At 40.9% G+C, this 13,968-nt stretch overlaps 2 protein-coding genes across 2 annotated transcripts; both read left to right on the forward strand.

Moving 5' to 3' along the window:
- Window positions 1-1,079: 1,079 nt before the first annotated feature.
- On the forward strand, window positions 1,080-10,749 carry LOC110374757 (zinc finger protein 358). Its single transcript, XM_049838485.2, is given in 17 exon segments — window positions 1,080-1,240; window positions 2,050-2,157; window positions 2,540-2,632; window positions 2,960-3,132; window positions 3,488-3,575; window positions 3,804-4,017; window positions 4,102-4,184; window positions 4,467-4,682; window positions 5,129-5,279; window positions 5,631-5,787; window positions 5,876-6,016; window positions 7,548-7,624; window positions 7,994-8,131; window positions 8,751-8,858; window positions 9,026-9,141; window positions 10,184-10,447; window positions 10,449-10,749. Coding segments are annotated over 16 exon segments (2,235 nt in total). The 5' UTR covers window positions 1,080-1,240; window positions 2,050-2,100; the 3' UTR covers window positions 10,608-10,749.
- A 1,731-nt stretch (window positions 10,750-12,480) lies between these two features.
- Window positions 12,481-13,197, forward strand: Bet1 (Blocked early in transport 1). The gene has a single exon (XM_021332577.3). The coding sequence runs from the start codon at window positions 12,768-12,770 to the stop codon at window positions 13,104-13,106; it is 339 nt and encodes a 112-aa protein (XP_021188252.1). The 5' UTR covers window positions 12,481-12,767; the 3' UTR covers window positions 13,107-13,197.
- Window positions 13,198-13,968: the final 771 nt, after the last annotated feature.

Here is a 13,968-nt window from a genome sequence, read left to right on the forward strand (position 1 = left end):
GATCATAGACTAGACACAAGATCTACCACAGATTACTAAACAGTTATTTTTATTTTTTGATGCCCTGTATTAGTTTTAAGTTGTATATATACAGGGTTACTGGTAAGTAGACCGCATCCTTTCAGGAGGTGATAGTATAGGTCAATACGGACAAATTTGACCCTGGGATACACTGGGCAAAAGTTGACCCGTTTCGAGATAATCGAATTTCAAGATCTTTTCTTTACAAGTCGTCTAGGTACACGAATACCTTTTTATTATTAGTTAAAAGTCTCGTTTCTGCGGATTTTTGTGTGTTTTGTGCCTTTTTGGATAGCCAGATAGATGTAGATGTTTTTTAAGTATTCTGCACAAAAAAATGAAGAGTAACATTTTTGAGAAAATAACTACTAAAAAAGTAATTGCTGTTCGCTATAATTTCCTCTGTGATTTGTACAGTTTTATGGTTTGTTATTATGAAGTGATTCATCTTCTATCCAAAAACACACAAAAATCCACAAAAACGAGACTTTTGACTAATAATGAAAATTTATACATGTACCTAGACGACTGATCTTGAAATTCGATTATCTTGAAATGGGTTAACTTTTGCCCAGTGTATCCCAGGGTCAAATTTGTCCGTATTGACCTATACTATCACCTCCTGAAAGGATGCGGTCTACTTACCAGTAACCCTGTATATAAGTTTATTTTATTTTCAATTAATGTAAATATTTTGTGAATAAATAGAATAAATCTGTCATTGTTGCTAAACAGTTATTACGCTCTACACGGCAAAAATGTGTAATACTAAAAATAAAACTGCAGTGCAAAGAACTTTTGCAGTAGTTACAGTGTCCATGTGCTGCTTAAAAGGCTAATTCATGCTATTAATTACGGATAATTCTGAAAATCTCTGCTAAGCCACATGGGAACGATAGACGAAACACAAAATAATCCGATTTACGAAACATCTTTACCCTCAGTTTAGCCTATTAAAAAATCCTTAATCGATACACATAAAGGATTGTATTTTAAAGAAAAACATTTCTTCATGCTTCAGTTCAAAGCAAATGGATTTCGCAGTAAATACTCACTACTGAAACTAAAAGTTTAGCGGAGCTTTGTTTGTCTATGGTGCGGTTGGAATGGAAATGGAAGATAGCCATTTGTCTGATAACCAAACAATAGAATATATTGGCTTTACGTGTGTAATTTTGGACTTAAAACGATCAATCTTTAAATATTAAAGAATATCCAGGTAAGTTATTACAAAAAAAATGATATGACTTTGGTTATATTATTGTTTTCATCGACGATGAACTATCGATAAGTTCTATGATTGCGTCACGTAAACGTATAGATATGTAAAGCAGCCACAATTTTCCCTTTGAACGCAAAGATTCTTGCTGAAGTAGTGTTATTTTCATGTATTAATAATTAATTAGAGGTATAATGATTATTGTAACTAACCTTCTACTTTGACAGGATAACCTAACCGTTTTTTACATCTTTAATCTTCAAGTTGACACCATTTTTGTTTCGGCTTTCAGTCTTTATTATTAGAACGATGTGCTTCTGTAGAAATGAATATTTTATTACCAACGGGTGGTCATTTTGTGTAAAACTTGTTTAGTTATAATATAAAATGTAGCCAAATGATAAGGTTATGTTGATGTTTTGGTTCAAGGATGTTTTATGATGTATCTAGAATTAATGACAGGAGGGTAATCTGTGCCCTCATTATCAGTTTACTTTTATTGGAATTAGATTTATGTTTTAGTAGTGTTAATTTAATGAAATGAGACATATTTTAGTATCTAGACTAATTGGGAATATTAATTTTCCTATTGTAGACAAAATCTGTTTTACATAAGACTAAAATGGTATTACTATCCTAAAATGAATAGAAAAAATGATTTATTGTTAAAAGTCCTGAATGGTCCCCGTAATCATAACAAAATTACACAGCATAGTTATTAGGCAATAGTCCTAAGAGTGTTCTTCGGAGTAGAGTATTTCATAGTTTCACCTGTTTTTCATAATTTCAATCTAATATTTACTTTTTAGATGGCACCTGGATCTACCAAAGAGTCAATGGTATGAAATCAAGAACTTACTATGGATGGGGAACCAGAAGACTTCAACCTCCAGTGGGAGGAAGAAGTTGAAGTGAAGGTAAAGAATTAAGAGGTTTTATATTTTTTGTTTATACTTTATGGTACACCCCACTATCATTGCAAAGTGAGTACACAATCTGTAGATGGTGAAAGGATTATTTAAATTAAAAAGTCATATTTGTCGAAGACTTGTGTATATACTTAACTGAGCTTGAGATTATCTGCATGTCAATGGGTTAAATAGCAGCATAATGCACTCCACATAATCTTGATCTAAGTGTCACTTGAAGTTATTATCTATGCTATGAAGTTTTGGACCCTATTATTTTTACTAAATTGATTATTATTGCATGCCAAGTACTTTGTCTCTGTAGTTTTTTATAGTTCTGTTCTTTTTTATTTTCTTCTTATGTTTTCTTTTATTTTCTTCAACACTGAAGAAAATGTTTGCTTTCCAGCACAGTCCAGGTGTTGTTGAAACGGAAGTGATAAGTGGTTTAGAAAATGTACAGCACACTGGATATTCAGCTATGGTGAGTGCTTTGAAAAAAGAATTTGTGTGGCTTGTTCAATTTGGTTTTAGTATATGAAAAAAAGATGTGTTCTTGTGTGACATGTAAGTTTAGGTAAATATGCTAAGCAATTGAATATTCAATTTTCAACCATTTCATTCTATCTTTTTGCCAATAGATTTGTTAATTGCTAAAACATAAGCATGGCCATAGAAATAAGAATAATCTGGAATTACCCATGTTACCATGCATGCATATGGAGTATTTTATTGAATGAATGCTTATTTATTTTTTGCTATGCTTGTACTTTTTTATCAGTAAAAAAATGAAAATCAATTGTATACACAGACAACAGAAGAGATGATAAACACGGACCAAATGGCTGCAGAGAACTTAATGTATCTATCTCAAGATGTAGTCAGTTATACAGAGACGGCTGAGCTAGCCGATGATCCTAGTGTGGAGTGTGTCACTGAGGAGGTCATAACGGATGACTGGGTGATTCCTGGAGGCCAGGAAAGGTACCAGTAAGCTCTCTTCAATTATTTACATAATTATGAATATTATACCAATAGACTCTTGGCCAACTACTGGAATGCCACTCAATTTTCTCTGCTTAGACATCATTCTATGTCTGTCACATTTATGTTAATTTCTGCGATGGCTATACTTTTAAGTATGTGTAACTCAAAGTTATTTTCATTCCATACTTACTATTCTCAAGCCTATTATTATATAACATTATACATAATTATGGTTCATGATTATTGTTTAACTAATACCTGTGATAAATAGAGAATGTGTTATCAATAACCATAATACAGTATACTTTTAACAACTTTAGTTATCACGCTTATATTTGTTTTGCTATTTCAGGGTGGAAGTTCCCATGGATCACTTGAATCATCCTGATTTGGTTCTTAAAGAAGAAAATGATGTTGATGTTCCTTTACCAACTGATCAAGTAAGTACTCTTTTTCACCTTACTTTCGGCGCATATATGGCGAAGCTTAGTAATTTTTTGATAGATTGAGAAAACAGCTCATGAAAAAGTCTCTTAATTGATGTATTTCACTTTGGCTTCACTAAAATCACTTGATGGCCGATCTATATACTGTCCTATATCTATCTTATGCACTCCACCATATTTGTGTAACCGAGAGCGTATTTTAACATTAACTATTTATAACAGGATGAATACACAGCGATGCGTCCATGGCCGTGCGATTTCTGCTCTCGTCGGTTTCGCAAGAAGGCTGCACTCATGAACCATATGGTCGCCCATCAGAACGACCGGCCTCATGCTTGCAACCTCTGCGGCGTTCGATACGTACGCAAGTGTGATCTCATGAACCATCTCAAGGTTCACGCCTTTGTACCAGACAACCCTGATTCCATAGACTTTGGTCAGTAAAATATCCTAAATTAGATATATTTTTTAATATTGTTATTTGTGTGGGATGGATAATGAAATGTATTTATTGTTACAGAGGATGTTTTAGACAATAACCAAATTGTAAAACCAAAGAAGAAACGAGGTAGACGGAAAAAGAATCCCGAACCTGTAGAGGAGGTAATTGAATACTATTATAATTTTAATCCAAAGTTAAAACTATCATTAAGAAAATAAATCAGTGAAACACCCAAGAAACGCGAAACTCTCGCTTTTAGTTTAATTAGTTTTAATTTAATATTCACCAAAACCAAGGTTGAACATGAATGGGTAACACAAAAGGTTTTCATCACTAAGCTGTGGCTCTATGCATAGAAAACAATCTTGCTTTCTGTCACGAAATGATAAAAGTGTTCGTCACCACGCCTCTAAACAGATGAATAACTAAAATTTTAATTTCAGAACGGCATGTGGGAGAACATGACGTCAGCGCGGACGCAGCAGTGGTCGCGCCGCGCCCGCTCGCCGCCCAAGCCGCCCCCCTCCCCGCCCTCCCCGCCCTCCGAGCCCGCCCCCGTCACCCCGCCGCCGCCGCCCAGCGACCCCTCCCGACCCTTCGTCTGCAGGCACTGCGGGGTCGGCTTCGCAAGGGAGAAGGCTTTGCAGTCACATGCCAGGGTCAGTTTGATTTTGTTTAGTAGTATATAAATCTTTGATGAAGGCCTATTTTGGCTGCTTTGCGTTACTGAATCTGAATTTTGTAATTGCACATTGATAACCGAGAGCTCTTGGAATTACCGTAAATGAAGGCCATAGTGGGTGGGTGATCGATTTTTTGCAGGGAAAAAATAGAACACACTGGTAGCATTAGTGCCATGCACAATGCACATAATATCCTATAAAAAGTAGGTCAGAAAATTCTACAGAAAAACTGTCCGATTATCTGTCCTACAAAAATTCTAACGATTGCAGGCAGCTGAAAATTACGTTTCGAAAACTAGCTGCTGACCGCACATATAACATTTTTGATCAAAGCAGCGCTTTCAAAACGTACTTTAAGGCAGAGATATAACTATAGATGGTATCGATCTACGACATCAGTACTAATGTTATAACGTTGTCAGGTGCACGGCGGCGACTCGCCGGTGGAGTGCGGGTCGTGCGGCGAGCTGTGCTGGTCGCGCGAGGCGCTGGCCACGCACATGCAGCAGCGCCATCCGCATCTGCCGCCGCGGGACCCGCAGCCCGACCCGCCGTACGATGACTCCGACTCGGGTAACCTAACTATACACTATTTTTTTATTTAAACTTATTATCAGGTAAAAACATGTTTTTAGTAAATAAAACTTGCTATATTACAAAACACCTAACCTTTGCACTGCGAAGTATATGAGCTATATGCACATTGAAGAATAAAAAGTCGGCCGACGTTTCAGTTTTTATGAAAATCATGATTCCTATCAAAGTCAGTCAGACTGATACCATCTCAATACTTCATCTTTGTTATGTGCGTAGTAACATTCATCTTCTTGTTTATTATTGGTAAAATTTGGCGATATGACCATTGAAAAAATTCAGTTGTCGTCATAGTTAAATGGTACATCTAACCGGGTGTTGTGTGTTTAGGCGACGACATGGAGTTCCGTTTGTCTCCGCTGTCGGCGGGCGGCGGCGAGCGCGCCGTGTACGACACGATGCGCGGGCCCGAGCTCTTCTGCCAGGACTGCGGCGTCGCCTTCCAGCGGGCCGACCTGCTGCGGAGACACGTGGCGGCCGCGCATAGGTACCCATTATGCGTACTCTATTATAAAAGAAATGATTTGATTCTTTGGAACTACTGATTTGAATAATTCTTTATTAAAATGTGACAGCTACAAGCGACACGACAGCTCGAGCAGCACGTGGGCGGAGCACACATGCGACGTGTGCGGCGAGGGCTTCACGGACGCGCTGCAGCTGCTCGCGCACGCCGAGGGACACGCCGAGCGGCACCGCACCGTCTCCGCGCCCAGGTACACACACACTACATAATGTATGCTGTGACAGCAGCACGTGGCGGCGAGGGCTTCACGGACGCGCTGCAGCTGCTCGCGCACGCCGAGGACACGCCGAGCGGCACCGCACCGTCTCCGCGCCCAGGTACACACACACTACATAATGTATGCTGTGACAGCAGCACGTGGCGGCGAGGGCTTCACGGACGCGCTGCAGCTGCTCGCGCACGCCGAGGGACACGCCGAGCGGCACCGCACCGTCTCCGCGCCCAGGTACACACACTACATAATGTATGCTGTGACAGCAGCACGTGGCGGCGAGGGCTTCACGGACGCGCTGCAGCTGCTCGCGCACGCCGAGGGACACGCCGAGCGGCACCGCACCGTCTCCGCGCCCAGGTACACACACACTACATAATGTATGCTGTGACAGCAGCACGTGGCGGCGAGGGCTTCACGGACGCGCTGCAGCTGCTCGCGCACGCCGAGGGACACGCCGAGCGGCACCGCACCGTCTCCGCGCCCAGGTACACACACACTACATAATGTATGCTGTGACAGCAGCACGTGGCGGCGAGGGCTTCACGGACGCGCTGCAGCTGCTCGCGCACGCCGAGGGACACGCCGAGCGGCACCGCACCGTCTCCGCGCCCAGGTACACACACACTACATAATGTATGCTGTGACAGCAGCACGTGGCGGCGAGGGCTTCACGGACGCGCTGCAGCTGCTCGCGCACGCCGAGGGACACGCCGAGCGGCACCGCACCGTCTCCGCGCCCAGGTACACACACTACATAATGTATGCTGTGACAGCAGCACGTGGCGGCGAGGGCTTCACGGACGCGCTGCAGCTGCTCGCGCACGCCGAGGGACACGCCGAGCGGCACCGCACCGTCTCCGCGCCCAGGTACACACACACTACATAATGTATGCTGTGACAGCAGCACGTGGCGGCGAGGGCTTCACGGACGCGCTGCAGCTGCTCGCGCACGCCGAGGGACACGCCGAGCGGCACCGCACCGTCTCCGCGCCCAGGTACACACACACTACATAATGTATGCTGTGACAGCAGCACTTGGCCGGACCACACATCCTTCCACTGCCCGTCACCGTCTTCTAAGGCTGCGGCTCCACTGAAGCAGAGACGAGCTCACTCTTTCCATCGGCATTGAAGTACAGCGGAGAGTCTGCAGACAAGGCTGACCTGCTGCCACTTCAGCATGCTAAATCTACGAGAAATTTCGTTCTCGAACCCAGCAAACGTGACGGGTTTATTTACTTCCGGTCGGTTACGGTAAATTGTAGAAATGTTCTTTTATGCAAAATACTAAAATATTTGAAAGCGCATATGTTACGGAGACACGGACGGGACGGGAACGCGGCAATCACGACCCGGTCCCGTTCACACCCCGTCCTAGGTATTATGTCGTTCGTCACGTATGCAGCGCCCTTTATTGTTCACCATCCGTTCCCGGTTCCCGTACTTCCCGTATCCAGACAAAATACAACCTATGACCCTCTGAATAACCAACGTTTTTCTGTTCCAGGTTAAAAAGAATGTCAAAAGGTCGAAATAATACTTCAACATCGAATAGTTCACGGCAGTTCCCTTGTAGGGTATGTGGTAAGTACTTAGAAAATTAAATCTAATTAGCACTTTTATTTTGAAATGAGGTTAATTGTTTAATTATGCACTATTACATAACAAAAATTCTAATTAAGAATCATAAAATTCATCCACATTGCTGTGTTTTTGAGAGAAATTCTCTGACCGCAAAAATAAGGTAGGGTACCAGAGAGTTTCAGATATCTGACAAATAATGCCATGGAAAAGTTGTCAAAATTAAAAACTGATTTGCCATAAAAATAAAAACATCTATGGCATTATGTGACAGATAGCTCTAGCAGATCTTGAATTTTATGTAGTACCTCTGACTTTACCTTTAACAGTTTATTTACTACTCTGCCTTTAACATTTTATTTGTTCAAACAGGCAAGGTGTTTGGTTCGCGGAGTTCGCAACAGATTCACATTCGTATACACACGGGAGAGCGGCCGTACGCTTGCCGGTTCTGTTGGAAGGCGTTCGCTGACGGCGGCACGTTACGGAAACACGAACGAATACATACAGGTATGTTGATATTTAAAACTTTATGGAACTGGTAAATATACATTTAACACCAATTTTTTGACATCCTCCTGAACTTATTAGCATTTTATTTGTAGTCATGTTTTCTTCTGCCACACTTTTCTGTCTACAGTCAACTCACAATTAACGTTCGTTTTAGCCATGTCGACTTTCACATGCAAGTTTTTTTATGACATGTATAAGCGTGCAAGGGGGTTATGAACTTTAACTTCCTAATACTGAATCTTCATATAAGTGAAGATTGCTAAGTTTTTTGTGTGTTATCAGTCGTAATAAGGTTGTAAATTCAATCACTAACTCATATGCATTATATACTTAACATATACATAATGAAAAAAAAAACATATATGTATATAATATAGTTGACTGTCTCGTTGATCTAGTGGTCGCAAGCGCGACTACTTTGACTGAAGTCTCGGGTTCGATTCCCGGGTCGGGCAGAAATCGCTTTGTGGGTTTTATAAATTTTCACAAAGCAGCCCGTAGTCTGAAAGTTGGTGGGCAAATGTTTGTGCACTATAATATCCTGCGCAGTTGGCTGATCTCGGCCTTGGAGGTATTATTATTATATGTTTTCTAATATTGTGGTGTCTTCCTGCAGGCGAGAAGCCGTACGCATGCGCAGTGTGCCCGCGAGCGTTCAACCAGCGCGTGGTGCTGCGCGAGCACGTGCGCTCGCACCACTCCGCGCCCGACCGCCGCGCTAACGGTACCACTACCAAGCATATACGCTACCACGTCAATCTACCTTTATCTGTCAGATTTTACCAATCGAAAATTTACCTTATCCACTATAGTAGTAAAGTTGAAAATCTTTTAAGTGGTATATTTTTTTTCTAATTACATTGAACGATATTATATCTCTTGTGTGACTAGGTGGGCCGGCTTACTGCTGTGTAGTGTGCGGTCGGACGCTGCATTCCAGCGCGGAACTAGTGCAGCACCTGATACAGCACTGTGACGCTAACACTGCGCTCAAGAGACAACCCCAGGTGAGCATAGTGGCACTTGCTTTATTACTGACTAGCTTTCCGCCCGCGGCTTCGCCCGCGTGGAATTCGGTTATATTGCGGTATAAATCACAACTATAAGAAAATCATCAAAAGACCCCTCCCGCTGTGGGTTAGCAGCGGTGAGGGAGTGTCAGACTCTTACTGACTAAAATTGTCGTGTTCCGTCCTAGGCCTTTTATATACCAGGGCCGCGGTAACTCTTTCGAACAACCCGCAGCCCCGGCTGGCCCTGGCCCTACTGGGCCCCACTGATTTCAAAACACCTTAAGGAGACTAATTCGCGGCGAACCTTAACACCGCGATACAGAAAAGCACAACGCCATCTATAGAGCTATCGGGAAGCTCGCGATTGAACAATGAGCTACAGGTTAAAGCGCGAGATATCATTGCACTTCTTACGTATCTTAAAAAAAACAACGTCACCACGTTTTAAAAAGCTATCATTCCACTTCTTACGTATTTTAAAAACACCCAGCGCCATCTATCGCATACCTCAAGAACTAAATAACTTAACTAATACATATACCAATTAGTAATTCGTTGAATTATAGTTATTTCAGGATAAGTAGATGTAAAAAAAAACAGTTAAGACGATAAAACAAATTGTACGTCATCCCTCGGGAATTCCTCATTTTCGAGGATTCATTATCGTATCATTTTTTAAACGACACACAGCGCCATCTACAATCCATCCATCAAGCAAACAATATTTTGGTTTTCCCTCGGGAATATCTATTTTTTTCGGGATAAAAAGTACCCTATTATTTAATCCGGACTTCTAACTTTACGTCTGCAAAATTTCAAAGCAATCGGTTCAGTAGTTACGGCGTGAAAGCGGAACAAACAAACAAACAAACAAACAAACAAACAAACTCACTTTCCGATTTATAATATCAGTAAGGATGTATATCCACTTCTCCTATTATCTTGTTACAAATGAACTTGATCATTAATACTAGCAAATTAATGGTTTTAATTTGAATGTTTGTCATGATAATTCTAATAACGCTGATGTTTATAGACTGGGCCACGGAAATATAAGAGACGACGAAAATTGAAAACAGAGCAGTCGCCGACGACGCCGCGCGAGTGGGAACGCGCCTCCCCCTCCCCCGCGCGCTCCGCGTCGCCCGCCTCCCCCGCGTCCCCCGCCAGCCCGCCCGCCTCGCCCGCGCCGCCCTCCGCGCCCGCCTCGCCCGCCACGCCGCCGCGCGCCGCCGCCGCCGCGCCTCGCCCGCGCTGCGCCGCGCATGATCCACACGGCGCCGTCCCCGCGCCGCCGTGCCCCTCCCCGCCCCTCGCGCCGCCCGCCGCGCCGCGTGGCCGACGACCTGCGCGCCATCCGCGACCCGCCCGACGCCGGCGGCCCCTTCAAGTGCGAGATGTGCTCGCTGGAGTTCCCGCGCCGCGACGCGCTGCTGCTGCACGTGCCCGTGCACATCTGACGCCCGCGCCGCGCGCCCCGCCGCGCCGCCCACACGCACTAGCGCCGCACTCTGCACTACAGCCTATCGTCGCACAGATGAATCTCAATGGATTGTGCCATCTCGATACGACGGTAGCGACGATCTTGGGAGCCCGCGAGGTAACTGTCTCGATATTCACAATAGCCGATGCTCGTCGGATTCGCCCCCGCTGGTGATTCAAGTTCCCGTAGTCTGTGACTCGTAACTGGAAAGACTTTTTGTAACAAGTAAATCATTGAACATCATATTGTATTAATTTAAATCTTTATATGAATACCTATAATGTGTTGTATAAATATACTTGAATGTTTATGTGAAGCCATTAATTAATGTTAATTAAATAGCTGTCTGTACATTGTGATAGTCAAAACATTTTGTATGATAGCCATTTGTTGTTTTTTTCCACTATGTTTTATAAGAAATCACCAAATAAATGCAAGTTATCTATCTGAAATCTTTAACTTTGTTGATATTAATTTCAATTGAAAAAACTTTTCAAAATTAAGTTAGAGGCTGAAAAATTTAGATGTTATTTTTTAGTCTTTGTATTTTTTAGTGTAAACATGTAATTTGGCATGAAAATTGAATAGTAATTATTTTCAAATGAATAATTTTCTGCTTGTTGACCGTTGTTGTACGCGAGAGCGCCGAGTGCGCAGATCACAGTATACGTACATCACGACTCCTGCGCATATCTTTGTTGGTTGACTATATTTACGCAAATATGACTGTTTTGTTACATTACCGAGGTGTGTTGGGTATCGAGTGTATTGTTGTATTATACTAATTGACTGATTTATTGATTAGTTCAATGTAAAATTATTATTATGCTAGTGTAAAATTATGTACATAAAATGTGTATGTAATAATAACTTTTGTGACAGTTTTGAAGTTTTCTTTGTTTAGTACAAAATACTGTATGTTTTGGGGTTTTTACGGTTTTTATGAATTTATTGTGATATAGACATAAACATTGTAATGTAGAATTGTGCCATGTGATGGTTATGAAATGTTTTCATGCTTTATCTCAATAAAGACAGGAGATGCCACCAATCTGGATGTAAAAAATGTATAACCTACATACTTATTTGATCTAAATTGTTTATTTCATGTAAATGCAGAATTTGTCAACATGGAGTAACATTTAAGCTAGTGAATATTGTGCAATACATTCCCCAAAATGCATGGTAGTATGTATGCTTTTCTGAAATTATTGTAAAAAATCTCCTCTTCGTATAAAAACGAAGATTCATTGTACATAATATTGGAATTAAACGTTTATGTACTTTAAGAATTTATTTTGTCTTTATATTTTATAAGTGAGAATCCTGCCCCAATCTGAAACTCGCAGTAGTCGGCATCGCCCGATCGGCTGCGCCCATGGTATATGTTTTATGTATAACTAAACCTTCATATCTATTGGAGAAAATCTTGGTGGGAGGGCATTACGTTATATATTTAAAGAATGTTGATTATCAAACGACTCAAGTTGCTCGAGTCGTTTGGTATTATTTGTATAAAACTACGGACTGTGACGCACACCAATCTGAATCGTAACGTATATGCCTCGCCTCTGATAAGTTCACGAAGAGTGCCGAAGTGCGGCCACCCTTACGCATATAATATGCTGCCTGGCTACCGTCAACGAGCGGTCGGCGATCCATAAGCGGTGCGTCGCCGTGGTTACGGAAAGTGGACGACTATTTGACGCTAGCGGAAAAGGCGAGGTGGTGTCGATCTCTTCGTAAGTTGATTTGTGTGCTGTGTAACTAAACGTTACAAAATATAACTACTAATTTTTTTCAGTGTAGAAACTGAACGCACAAATACTGATGATTTGTCAAATGTCATTTCATGTCACTGTCAGACTTGTCATTTTTAGTGTGTTGTTGGATTTTTGCTTACGAGATGTTATAATTTCATAAAAGGTTGCATTATAATATTATGAAACAAGAAGACATTACGTTTTACAACACCGCAATTTAATGCGTCAGTTATAACTCAACTGTAACATCGAGTATACATACACTACTCATGCAACTGAGTGTCCAAAGTCTTATCACATAATTACTGTCAGTAATTTTTGTAAAATTAAGCTGTTCAGTGTAAATATTAGTCAAAACGGCGGGACGAAACAGTATGCGGCGAGCCCGGGATGGGTACCAATATCAACCTGTGCCAAGAGTGGCTACAGAAGATGCCCTGGAGTATGACAATGAACGTATGGCAGAAGAGCTCAGTGGAAAAATATCTTCATTAAAGAACATTTCTATTGAGTTGGGCAATGAAGTTCGGTATCAGGAAAAACTACTGCGTGGTTTGGACGATGATGCAGACAGAAGTTCAGGCTTCCTCGGCAAGACTATGGGCAGAGTTCTGAAATTGGGCAAAGGAAATCATAACTACTATATCTTCTATTTGTTTCTCTTTGCTATATTTGTATTCTTTTTACTGTATATTGTTCTAAAATTCAGGTGATCTGACAATAATTTTATATTACCCATAACAATTCATTCCTGTGTATTTATGTAAAACATTATTCCCTTGTAAATAAAGATCCTGACAAAATGTTGAGGATTTTATTGTATTCCTAGATACTAACTATTAACTATTGTGTTTGCACAACTTTCCTGTTTAAAAATTCATATGTAAATGTACACAATGAAGGGAAAATCTCAAAAAATTAAACATTATTCTCAAATGATTGAAACATTTATTTACAAGTTTCAATGTGTTTACAATATTGTATATAATATAACATTATGAACAATAGAATTCAGTTATAACATTGCAATATTCTTCTCCCACTATAGTTTTGGGCACTGAAATGCGAAGTCTACATTTCTGATTCAAGAGTTTAGAACAACTCTGTGCTGTATCTAGAAGTAGGGCAACAACACCACATGCATTCTGTAAATTATCCTTGTTACAATATGCACTTAAATCGTCTAAAATTATTAAAGATGGGACATTTTGCCAATCATGTAATGCATAAATACTTTCTATCAACAATTCTAATTTTTGAACATACATAAAAGTGATCATCTTCATGTAATGCTTATTTAGTGAACTTAAATCTTGAGATAATTCTGGCAATTCATTTAATTCTTCAGATAATATGTATAAAACTTTTCCATTCTTGGCATGTAACAAAGCTTCTTCAAAAAGTAATTTACGGTTACTGCTTGAATCTCCAAAATAAAAAGTACAATCGCCTTGTTCCATTTTAGATGTCTGTTTAGAAGTATTGTTCTCTCTATACTCCCTCTATATTCCTGTATTATAGATCTGTAATTCCACATCTGTTTCAAACAAATTAAAAAACATAGTTCAGTATAAT

Source organism: Helicoverpa armigera, chromosome 8 (genome assembly GCF_030705265.1).
Source record: "Helicoverpa armigera isolate CAAS_96S chromosome 8, ASM3070526v1, whole genome shotgun sequence".
NCBI lineage: Eukaryota > Metazoa > Arthropoda > Insecta > Lepidoptera > Noctuidae > Helicoverpa > Helicoverpa armigera.